Below are 12,238 nucleotides of genomic sequence, written 5' to 3'. Positions count from 1 at the left end.
AGGGACCTCTTGGCCAGCCAGGACAAGCCCTTCCCAGGTTCTCTAGGTTGGCTGGGAGTAGGGAGCCAGCCATTTCCTCATGCTTATCTAGCTCTGGCTCCTTCAGCCCAGCTATTGACTGAATCTTGCCTCATTAACCCCTGCAGTTACTCAGCATTCTGTGTCTTGCTCTTTCTCCCAGAGCCCCTTAGAGCCTCCACCTCTCTTCCATTTCTTAGTTCCATAGCACACACAGCTCACAGGCTGTGCTCTCAAGCCTATGCAAAACAGCTTTGCAATATTCACACAGGAACTACCTGCAACAAGGAGTCTGCTGCTGATCTCTTTCCTAATTGCAAGGCAGCCAGGCAGGCTCCAAAATAACTTTTGTTTTATTTTTTCTGTGTCTTCTCTTGGCTGGAGTTATGCTAGACTCATTTGAAAAGTTCAGAGTAGAGTGTGATTGAGAGCCAGTCAGCCTAGCCGATGAAAAATATATTTTCCAGAGGGAAAAAAGGCTAAATGTGTGGCTTTGAGGAGGTGTTTCTGCTTCATCTCTTCTTTCCAAGTGATATGACATCTCTGTCTCATTTAAAACTCTTCTCATAGAGCTGTGGAGAAGGAAAAGCAACTTTACAGTGGTGTCTGCCTTCTCATCTGCTTCTGTTGACTCTCTACAGTATCAGTACATTGAGCAATTGATACTGCAGCACAACAAGACAGAGATCTAGCACCACTTTGGATATTTTTGATAAGACTTTTTGGTTTTAATAACGGGGTAAACTCTATTATTTACAAGATTTTTCAGACTAAACTGGAGAGATGTGGAAGAAAATATGTGAGTTTATCCGGGCTATTCTGGTTGAAAAATTGTCTCCTTTTTACTTTGTAGTTATAAACAATTTGTTCTGAGAGGGCTGTAACCAATTCCAGTTTTGCTCATCCTATGATGCACAGAACTTACCTTTTCAGGTCCTAGTTTTTACTCTGAACATGTAATCAACAAGAGCATCGTCTTTCTATTTGGCATATTAAAAAGGTCTTTCGGTATTTTTGTTTGAAGTAAGAAACCTGTAAGCATGGGGCACTTGGGTAGCAGAATACTGTTGAACTAGGAGGACAATTGTAATCACAGAGCAGCTGCACTGACAGTACTGTTTTCACCACAAGGAAAATGAAGTCTTTGTGAAGTAGTGTAGAAAGCTGTCAGATCTGGAAAACAGCTCTGTGAGTCTGTCTGCTGGAACCAGCTGGGATTACATGTCATGAATTGGAAAAATAAAATATTTTCCAGGATAGAGTTTGTAAAAATGGGCTGTATTTTACTCCTGATAAAGGCTAAATTCTGTTGTGCAGCTATTGGCTTGATATATTAGTAGTTAATAGTCTGCTGTTCTGTTCAGAGAGTGTAAGTGAAATTATTAGAAATAAGCTCAAACAAACCCAGACAAAATCATGTTTACCCTTTTAATCAAATCTGCTGACAATTAGATTGCTGCTTCTCTGATTGTGAGCCAAAACATTTTTGTATTTTCTGGGCTCAATTCTGGGCACAGCATCTGATGAGAGATGTCTCTTTGCTGTAAAGCTATTGTTTGGCATAAGGTGAACCCTCTAGTCTGGTTAACATCTGGCCTCCTGTTGAAAAAGTATGATTCCTGCTCTGCTTGGTGCTGTCTTGTGTTGCTGGCACGCAGATCAGGAGCTGAGACCCAGTTCGATAAATAAACATTGCCCAGTTCTGCTGCACTCCTTGCACAGCAGTCTTGCATTTTGAAATCAATATATTCCCCCAATAATGTATTAGTATTTCTGTAACTTCACCCTTTTAATCTTCTTATCTACCTGTGATGCTAAATATAAGATACTGTTTACTGACTCTGCAGGTACCTGTACACTTGCATCTATGTATAATGATGCATTGCATTCACGTGATTGCTGCACAGGCATTAATCTTAGATGTATAGAATATGTTCTGTGTGAAAATAATTAAATCCTTGAGTCCTGACACCTTGGTGTTGCTATTGCTGAAGCAAACACTAATAATAAGAGGGAGAGGATTTTTTTGTACAGAATGCTAAAGTACAGCATGTAGCTTGAAGTGTTTCATCTTACAAGCAGAAGGTATCTTTTTCTTAAGTCTTAAATTCCTTCTAACATTTACTCTGCCATAATGGGTAGATGATGTCTAGGATTCAATTTACTCTCCTTGGCATCAGAAATTGGTATGAACCTGTCAAAAGCTTCAACTGCTATTCTGAGATGTCTAGATACTTCACTCTAAAGCTGAACTAAGTTATTTCTTCCAGAGTATAAAATGTTCATATTTGATTGACCAGCTGACTTTTAATTTTGTTTAACTGCTTTTAATAGTTATATTTTCTTGAGTAAGCATTCCTGATTTTCAGTCCTTGTAACATGTATGGGGCATTAGTTTCTTTTATTCTGCAAGAAAGAGGCAGATGGTGAACTGTTTTAGAAAAAACATTTTTGTATTTATTGATAAATTATATATTGCACTATATATATATATTTATACTTAATCTGATATAGAAATTGTCCTCTTCCTCTTTATTTTCCTCTTAGGCAGAAAACCTTCTACTTGATTCAGATATGAACATTAAAATTGCAGACTTTGGGTTCAGTAACGAGTTCACGGTTGGTAATAAACTGGACACGTTTTGTGGCAGCCCACCTTACGCCGCTCCTGAACTTTTCCAAGGAAAGAAATACGATGGCCCTGAAGTGGATGTGTGGAGCCTTGGGGTGATTTTGTACACACTAGTGAGTGGATCACTGCCATTTGATGGTCAGAATCTAAAGGTACAGTTACAGTATGAAAGCTTGGCTTCTGCTGGTTTTAATTTTTTGTGTCATCAGGAGCTCATCTTTTAAAACTCTGATTTTACAGGAACTGAGGGAGCGCGTACTGAGAGGGAAGTACCGCATTCCATTCTATATGTCCACAGACTGTGAAAATCTGCTGAAGAAGCTACTAGTACTGAATCCAATAAAACGAGGCAGCTTGGAAGTGAGTAATTTTGTCTTGGAAAAAAGGGGACTCAAATTAAGAATAAAATACATACAACAGTTGCTTGAGAATTCTTAATTTTTCAGGATAGATACTTTGTTCTTGTTTTAAGGGCCCGAAACTCTTGTTAAAAAAAAAAAGGCAATGTTCCAGAAACGGCGCAGCTTGAAAATAGAAAGTGTTAATCAATGAAAATCTAACCTTAATTGCAGCTGATTAACAACTAAAATAAGAGCATTTCAAAGTGCGAACTGTTCCCACTTGTTTCAGTCAGATAACGGAGCTAGTTCAAAATGTGTGGAAAGCAGGACAAGATTGTAAATATCTTCATAAATATATATATATATATATACACACACACACACACACATATATATATATATATATATATATATATATACAAGACTAGCAACCAGCAGCAGGTAATAGCATTAGCTTTTTCATGACTTTTTAAAAAGCATAGGTGGGAGAAGAATAACTAGCTGATGGAAAAGAGTGTGGAGTTTGTTTTAGTGCTGTAATACATGTAAACACTACAAATTCTGTGAATGGTAAGCTAATGATGGCTAGTTATTTCTGTTTGAGCCTTTCTTCTCCCTCTTCTGGTAGTTTTGTTTCTGAGTAGCTGGAAATTTTATATATATAATAATTCCTGCTGTGTCCCTCAGGTAAAATCTGTTTTGAGGATTTCTAATGAGTTATGATTGTCATTGTTAGTAAATTAGGTTTTCTTTTCATGTGATGCGGAAAAGAACTGTGCACAACTTGTAAGTTGTGTAAAAGCTTCAGTGTTTTTTAAGGTGCTGTTTTGTTCAAGATTGATGTCTTGGATAATACTTGATGCATAGCTGATATTTAACAAATAATTGGTGTAGAGTTCACTCCAAAAGCTGCCTGGTTCTGTTGTATGAATTCTTTAACAGAGAGGGATTTTTTAAAATAACATCTACTTACCATAGAGATGAAAGTAGAGCAGAAGATAAATAGAATACTTTTTAAATGGTATTGGCATGAGTTAATCACTAGTGACTTTTGTTTCATCTTTCTACACTTGTGCAGCAATGGATGTGTTCCAGAGAATAAATCCGATTTAAGCAGCTTTTTGTTTGTAGTGACATGACTTATACTTCCTGGCATGGAGGCTACCTGTGCAAGGAAGCGTGCCCTCACTGAGCTCTGTCTGCATGCAACTCATTCTGAGCTGTTGCTGGTTTATGGCTTTTTATAAATACTTTCAAGTTGAATAAAATCTCTGCTGAAGAGACTAGTGAATGATAGCATCTGCTTTACTGATATGTGCTCATTATGTTCTGTGATTACTTTCTAAAGAACATAATAGTAAGAGTGTAGTCACTTCAAAGATCACAGTTTACGTGTGTCATATTTAGATTTTAGGGAAATAGTTTTTTCTTTTATTGGATTTTCTTCTGGATTTTCAGCAGTTTCTCTTCAAATCTATTTTCACTTTCATTCTAGGTTTTGTAGTGTTACCTGGTTTTTGTAAAATTCCTTCCTGGCCCAGGAGAAAGGTGTTGGATAGCAGTCTCACTGAAAGGACAAGGCAGTCAGATTGTGTGGAATAGAGAAAGTAAATGTTATGTGTGACCAAGGTCTTGAGCCAGTTCCAAAATACTGATATCAGGCATTGATCAGTATGCTAACCTGAGGGGGAGACAGGCATCACAACCTTTTTTTATTGGAGGAATATTTCTGAAATCACATTTGCTGAATTAAAAAGTGTGGTATGTGGTTTGGAAAGAAATTTCTGTCTGAACACTTCTAAAAATACATGTTTAGAATGAAAGTATAAATGCTTTGGAAACTTCTACAAGTGGAAAAATAATGTCATCTTAGATGAGGGGGGATTTTTTCGTGCTTTGCCTTCTGATTATTTGCTCAGTCCCAGCCGTACAGCTTCTCAATTCCCATGCATGTTTTTGGGAGACCATCCAAAAGGATGTTTGTCAGTGATATCAGCATCAAACCTGAGATCCACAGAGGACCAGCACCATATGGGTTAGGTTTAGCACTTGTCCTCTGGTAAGGACCAGGCAAATCTTTATTAAAATGCTTCCTCTCAACTTTTTCATGGTTGCAGCCGAGAAGAAACATTTTTGAAACAAGAGAATGTTGTTATAAACCAGTAAATCTTCCCAGGAAGCGATGGGAAAAATGTACTGTCAGAAAATACTTCTTAACTGTCAGGTTTTCAACAAATTCCTCTTTCCCTCTGCCCCAGTCATTAATTCTTTTGCATAGTGTTGCTCTGAAATTTCTCCAGAGTAGATTTATGCTAACAGAGTGTAATAAAGCAAAATAATTTTGACACAGACAGGACTTGAGCCCGACCAGATTTTTATTAGGTAGTTTTCCCAAAAATTGAGAGAAAACTTATCAATAATATCTAATTGGTTGAAATTTAGTTTGGATTGATGTTTAAGAAGTACAGTTTGAGTCAGATTTCTAAATACCCTCACCAAGGCTGCTGCTCTTTAATCAGCTGACTGAAAGCCCAGCAGAACTTACACAAATGTAGTATTGATCCTGGAATTGGATTGTTTGTGTTGGTTCAAAATGCTTAATTGTAAGAGCCTGTTGAAGAGTTGTACAATAACTCAATGTGCCTCTGAGATCATGTATTTAAAAGGCAGAAGCCAGCAGAAATGTAGATGGAAACAGAGAGCAGATTACATTGAACTCCAGATCCACCTACTGAGGAGACATGAAGAACTGTTAGTGGGAATTTCCAGGCTTGCTGGTTAATTCAAGAAAGATAAAGAAAAGGGAGGTAGAATTTGAGCAGTGGTTTCTGTCATCCACTTCATCGTGCTTAAACTTCAGATTTACTTAACAGTATCTTTACAAAATTATGATTGCAGAGAGTGCATAGTACGCTTTGGGGAGTATCTTCTGTTCCTGCAAGGCTACAAATACATAACCCAAGTCTGTTGTCAAGTAGACTTATGTTCTGTATGTCAGAAATACAGTATAGCAGTATGTGTTCACCATCCCTCCCTCTTTATCCCCTCAACAGCAAAAAAATCAGTTCCATGATAGAAAAAATCTTTAAGTGTTATTGTCAGCAAAATGTTAATTGGCACAAAGTTCTGTATTGTTCTTGTAAGGGTACAGCTGTTGGGGTCTGTAATTTGACAGCAGCACTACATACAAAGAATTAGGTTATATCAATGGACAATTGAGTCTTCGGCTCTTTGTGAGAAATAACTTAATTTAGTGTTTGCGAGGCAGATTTGGAGCCTGTGGGGAACTTGACTTGCTGTCATTTGTTTTGTTCTTGTATCCATGTAGTGAGCAGTATTAGCATCTGCCCCTGAAGAGACACGCGTGCCTGTTGCTGTAGGAGGAAAAATTACTTCAGCTGTTTGAAGATGAATATGCTCTTAAAGGAAAAATTGTGATGGTTAGGGATTCCGGACAATCAATCTTGAAGGCCTTCAAAAAGATCCAGGCCACAACAGAAGGAAATTTTCCAAAGAAGGCAGGAGAAATTGTTGAAGTAAATAACTGCATGTTATAGAGTTAAGAGGCATTTGTCCCTCCAGTCAAACTTGGAAACATATTTAGGTCAAGTGCAGTGAGCAGATCCATAGGAAAAAATGACCAGTTGGCATCATGATGTTGAAACTAATGACTGTAGGAAGCATCAGCACTTTTCTGAATTATACCTTAGTTTCTAAACACTTCCTTTGCTATTATTCAAAGGAGCTCTTTATCATGATAGAGCTGGTATTGCATTAGCATCTTAGGATGTTAACCAAGAAGAGCACATGGAAGCGAAGAAACAAAATGAACGATTTTGTTTTTCAGTGTTTTTTCTGGTATTTTAGGCAGGGTGATTGTATAGGGAATGGTAAATAGGAGGAATGAATTTATGGGAGCATAAGGATGTGAAAGATAAAAGAAAAATAAGACGTGAGGAGAAAAGGTATGAGGGAAAGAGCAGCATTCAGATTATTATGAACTTTGCTTTTCCTATGAAATTGCTTTTCATCAGACAAGCTAGCACAAGTGTAATGGGGTATGGTAAAGAGCATGTTGGCCTAAAGCTCTCTTATTTTCTTAGCAAATCATGAAGGATCGGTGGATGAATGTTGGGCATGAAGAAGAAGAACTAAAGCCATATACTGAGCCTGAACCAGATTTCAATGACACCAAAAGAATAGGTAAGACTTTCAGAAGGATGTTACATCTGGTGCACACAGGCAGTTTTATCTTGGAAGGCAAACTAAGCTCTTACGAATTTCACCTACAATCCCATCATACAGGTAAAATGCATTCTTTTTGTTTAAATGAGAAATTCCATTACAATGGCCTCCTTATAACTACTTTTGTGACTTCACTGAGCTGACATCAATCTTGAAATTTAGTTTGAAGCACAGCAAAAGACAAATAAGACTACAGAATTTAACAGACAGAAAGAGGCAGATTTTCTTAGGAAGGCAACACTTCTTGCCCACTGTGGTTAGACAAAGTTACTGTTTTGGCCCAGTAGCTATTCACAGTTTGTATTTGCCAGTGCTTTATTTGTTGTTGAATAACATTGAATGTTTTATAAATTAGTTAAGAGTTGTATAATGTAGCTGGGAGTTTTTAAGACAAAAATAACACAAAAGAGAGGAGTTAGTAGCATGTTCTATTTTTGCACAGCAAGAAAACCTCACTGGGTTGATTTGAATCTTAGTTACTTGTAAATTATAAGGCTGTTTTTCTATTTTCACTGTTCTTAAGTTGTCAGTAAACCCAAACGCATTCTGCTGATATATCTGGCTCTTTTTACTTTTAGACATTATGGTCACAATGGGCTTTTCAAGAGAAGAAATCCATGAATCTTTAGTAAACCAAAAGTACGATGAAGTCATGGCCACTTACCTGCTTCTAGGTAGAAAACCACCTGAAGTGAGTGCTGTTTACATTTTCTGGTTTGGCCTTTATATGTTGCTGGGTTGAATGCTGTTTTTTTTTTCATATCCTCTTGGATATCTTGCTAGTTCCCATATGAAGAAATAAATTAAATCCTCCAGTATGTTCATGTTTGCTTGTAAATGTGTTGAATTGCTTTTTTAAAAAGCTGGCTGTTAATCTGAAGTGTCATGGCTTTAAGTGCTGAATTTTCTTCTTGTCATGTGTGTTTTCAGTTAAAATATGAAATAGTTAATAACAATTATTTTTCTGGCTACTCAGATGTGACATCCTTTATTTCTCAGAAATGTGCTCATCCTTTCTCATTCATATACTGTTTTATAGTATATTGAATTATTCAGTAAGTTATTGCGTTGTAGTAATTAATAGATTTGTGGCAGAAAATCTTGTGATTGTTTTTGGAGCTAGAAGGATCCGTACATCTTGTAGACCACATGGATTTTTCAAGAAATCAAAGATCAGTTCTTTCTTTTTGAAGGAGTTTTTTTTCCCTGCTGCTTCATTGGCCTTCCTTCAATTCCAAGAAAGTGTAGATCTGATATGTGCATCCTTGAGTGCATTTTCTCACATTTTTGAGCCAGAATTCCCTTCTGATGGCAGAGCATGGAGGGAATTGGTCTAAAATCATTTTGGCTCAAATTGCTTGAAAGAGGGTATTTGTCTTCTCCTCTGCATTTACATAGAACTTAGTCTTCTTAAAGATGAACAACTCAGTGGCTGAGATACAGACCTTATAAAGATGTTTTGAAAGCCATAAAGGATCCTTTAGTCAGTACTTGCTTTTTTAGTCTTCCTGACTCAGTCCAGTGCATTTTAAAATTGTTCTGGAGCTATGAATGCTCTTAGGATTAAAAATAAAATTTAAAAAGTCAGGGAAAACCACTCTGTGGCTTTGGTTTTAAAATAGCACCATTTTTGTTTCTGTCATGATCCTTCTAATTTTGTTTTGAGCATTCATTAACTGTGCAGCTTTAGCTATGTGTTTTTAAAGCACATTAAACAGAGATGAAGTGATAAAATTAATCTTGAAGAATATTCAACTCTGGATACAATGTTAATTTTTTTTTAAGTGCCTTTGGGACTTTTTGCTTTATAATGCTATGGAAGCACCAGTAGTGTTGAATTTTGTTTATGCTTTGAAAACCTGTTTTCCTTGCAGTTTGAAGCAGGTGATTCCTTGTCCAGCAGCAGCTTGGGTCAAAGGTCTCGCCCCAGCAGTGACCTCAACAACAGCTCAGTGCAGTCCCCTGCTCACCTGAAGGTCCAGCGGAGCATCTCCACCAACCAGAAACAGCGTCGGTTCAGCGACCACGGTGGGGATGACATTCCAACAAGTGAAGTTACAGACTCAGCTTAGTGGGAATGGGCAGGGTTTTGTAAGCCTAGCAAGGCCCCCACTCTGTAAATTTGTTGTGTACCTGATCGTGATGTGTGTCTATATGAAGGTTTCTGCGGTAAATCTGGATCCGCGCACCTCTTGGTTTAATTCTTTGGACTTGTTACTTGGTTGACTCACTAAATGAGACACTGAGGGTGTTTTGTGTTTAGCAACTAATGGCAGTTATTGCTCTGGATAACCCCAAGGGCAGCAAACCAATTATTTTATCATTAGATTTGGCTATGGGGCCAAATTGTTTGCTTCCAAGAGACAACAAATTTGTTAAGTATTCAGGAAACATTTTCAGGTGAAAATTATTCTATCAAAAAAGAATACATATTTAAAACATTAAATGAAAGTTTTTTTTTCCTCAGATGTCAAATTGCTATAAATATTTCTAAAATGTTTTGCCCTTTTCTCTGCCTAATTTGCATTACTGTTTTCTGCATTTTGTTAGCTGATATGATTTTATTTCAAAGGAATGTAAAAGTCTGCTGATGGAGGAGTTTTCCCAAAACATTTTAAAGAATGATGAGGGGAAAATAATTGTGATATTTTTCAAGTATAAACATGCTTGTAAACAAAGTAGGCCTAGGGTTTTCGGGGAAAATAATATTTTATAGTATTTAGAGGAAAAGATATACAGAAAAAAGTACTAAGAACAATTTGAAAAATATATTTTAATTCCTTTTTTCATAGTACTGTACAAAATGCATGGATTTAAAATGAGAATTAAAATGCTCTTCTTTTACATATTGATGTGAAATGGGAAGTAATTCTGAACTGCAAATTGGAAGTGAAGAGAGAGTAGGGAAAAAGAGCACAGGCTGTCACAGCTCGATTTAGTAGGTTGGTCTGTGTGCTGAGTTTGCCGTCAGAGTTGTTCAAATGCTTTTTTTGGACTCAGGGAATTATATTTAGGCTACTTTGGCCAAGAAAAATGCAGTGATTATTTTTAGGTATTTATTAATTCTATTTTTATTTGGCAGTTGGCCCCTCAATTCCTCCTGCTGTGTCATACACAAAAAGGTCTCAGGCAAACAGTGTGGAAAGTGAGCAGAAAGAGGACTGGGACAAGGATGTCTCACGCAAACTTGGCAGCACTACAGTAGGATCCAAAGGAGAGATGGCTGCAAGTCCACTTGTGGGTCCAGAAAGAAAGAAGTCAAGTGCAGTTACCAGTGTGAGTTGGGTGTGCTTTTGGCTTGTTATATTTATTTTTCCCTATTTAAACAAAATGTGCAGCACAAGATTACTATAGACATAATGGGTCCTGAATAAGCCACTAAGTCTATTTCTGGTAACTTTTACTGGCAGACAGAAATAGGCTACAGTAGATGTCTTTTAAAATAAACCTTTCCCTTCCCCCTCAACTTTACTTTTTCTAACACTAACATAACAGTAAACATGAGAATGTCTGCACTTGGGCAAGCTTCAGTTTCTGTCAAGAAAAATACTGGATATTTAAGGAAAGAACATAAGAATGGAGCCAATATGGGATGCTCTTTTTCTGATTTCTAATGCTTGTCTATCTACAAAGGAAGTCAAGGGACTTCTGATTCAGGGATTTCATCTGATTAATCCTACATCATATCTCTCTTGAACTTTCTCTGTAAATTTGGTTGTTGGGTTCTCTGAAACCACTTAATTTTGGACTTCAGAAATGGAGTGAAATGAGTTGGAACAACCCACTTGTTCCCGGGTGCGTGTGCCTGCTAATATGATTTACAACCTGGCTGTTGTATTAAGGAACTGAACTAGCAAATGAATAATTTCTTAATGCTTCTGTTACAATCTTCACAGTTCTGTAAACTGCTATCATATTACTGCCTCAAACACCTTTGTTCCAAATTGGAGAGTCTCTCTCTTCTACTGTGAAAGCATCTACTTTGCCTTTTGGTAATTCATGTGCAGTAGGATTGATGTTTAGGGTTCACAGTGAAAAAATTTAAACACTGCATGATGTTTAAACAGCTACTTAGGAGCAGGAGTTCATGTGAGGAGAAAAAAATAGGCATGAATCATGATTTAAGATTCAAGTATACTTTGTGCTATTAAGGAGACATGGTCTCAAAAACTCTTGCCATCTGTTAGTACACTTGACTGGAAGCAGGAATTCTCATTGTCCTTTGGGATTCGGTGTGCTTCCATCTTGAATATTCTGGAAAGATGATGTGGATTTCTATTAGGATTTTCTGAAAGCAAAATAAATGCTGAAGTTCATTTAACTCCTAATGTTCTGCAGGCTGTCTCTGCTATACATCTGCACATGCTTTAATTTTTTTTTTTAATTTTAAATAGGGTTGCCTTCCCCACCCCCACAAAAATCTTTGAAATTATGGTTGTGTGGATTGCATGCATGAACTTTGAGTCTTCTAAGATTAGATTTCATATCTGAGCTTTTCCAAAATGTCTTGCCCCAAAGCTGATTAGAGTCTTGTGTGGTACAAGCTGATATGTCACAAGCATTTCTCTGCTTTGTGAGAACTAATTAAATGGAGTATCTTTGCTGTGAAGAATGAGAAATTGATTTACTTGCTAATGGCAACTTCAATATTTGTGCATTTTTAGCTCTGTTACTATACTGGGGACTTTGAAAGGCTTTGTGATCGGCATGATTAGGGAATATTGTTGTCCGATACTGCAACAGTACTTCAAGGTTGAACAGCTTACACAGATAGTGAATATTTTTGTTTAAAACTCAAACATTTAAAGTGAAAAAAGCTAATTTAATGTGGATAGTTTAAAAATATAAAAATATTTTGTGTAACTTTGGGGGTAATGTGATGTTACCTTCAGAAAGGCAGAATTTCTTGAAAACATATTTATTACCATCAGTCATATTTGTGTAACTCAAGGAAGTTGACTTTCAGAAACAGTTATTGCAATTGTCAATCTTCCTTACAATT

The 12,238-nt window shown here is 36.9% G+C and overlaps 1 protein-coding gene across 5 annotated transcripts in view; it reads left to right on the top strand.

Moving 5' to 3' along the window:
- The window catches only part of MARK1 (microtubule affinity regulating kinase 1), a 58,716-nt gene that overhangs the window by 35,458 nt on the left and 11,020 nt on the right, over positions 1–12,238 (top strand). For all 5 annotated transcript variants that reach the window (XM_066568458.1, XM_066568456.1, XM_066568459.1 and 2 more), the window contains 6 exons: positions 2,566–2,802; positions 2,891–3,010; positions 7,095–7,194; positions 7,815–7,927; positions 9,111–9,264; positions 10,319–10,512. In XM_066568458.1, coding sequence (XP_066424555.1) covers positions 2,566–2,802; positions 2,891–3,010; positions 7,095–7,194; positions 7,815–7,927; positions 9,111–9,264; positions 10,319–10,512 — 918 coding nt within the window. The remainder of the gene's footprint in view (positions 1–2,565; positions 2,803–2,890; positions 3,011–7,094; positions 7,195–7,814; positions 7,928–9,110; positions 9,265–10,318; positions 10,513–12,238) is intronic.

This window comes from Molothrus aeneus, chromosome 33 (genome assembly GCF_037042795.1).
Source record: "Molothrus aeneus isolate 106 chromosome 33, BPBGC_Maene_1.0, whole genome shotgun sequence".
NCBI lineage: Eukaryota > Metazoa > Chordata > Aves > Passeriformes > Icteridae > Molothrus > Molothrus aeneus.
Note: the sequence above shows the minus strand (reverse complement) of the source record. Positions and strands in the feature narration are given on the sequence as shown.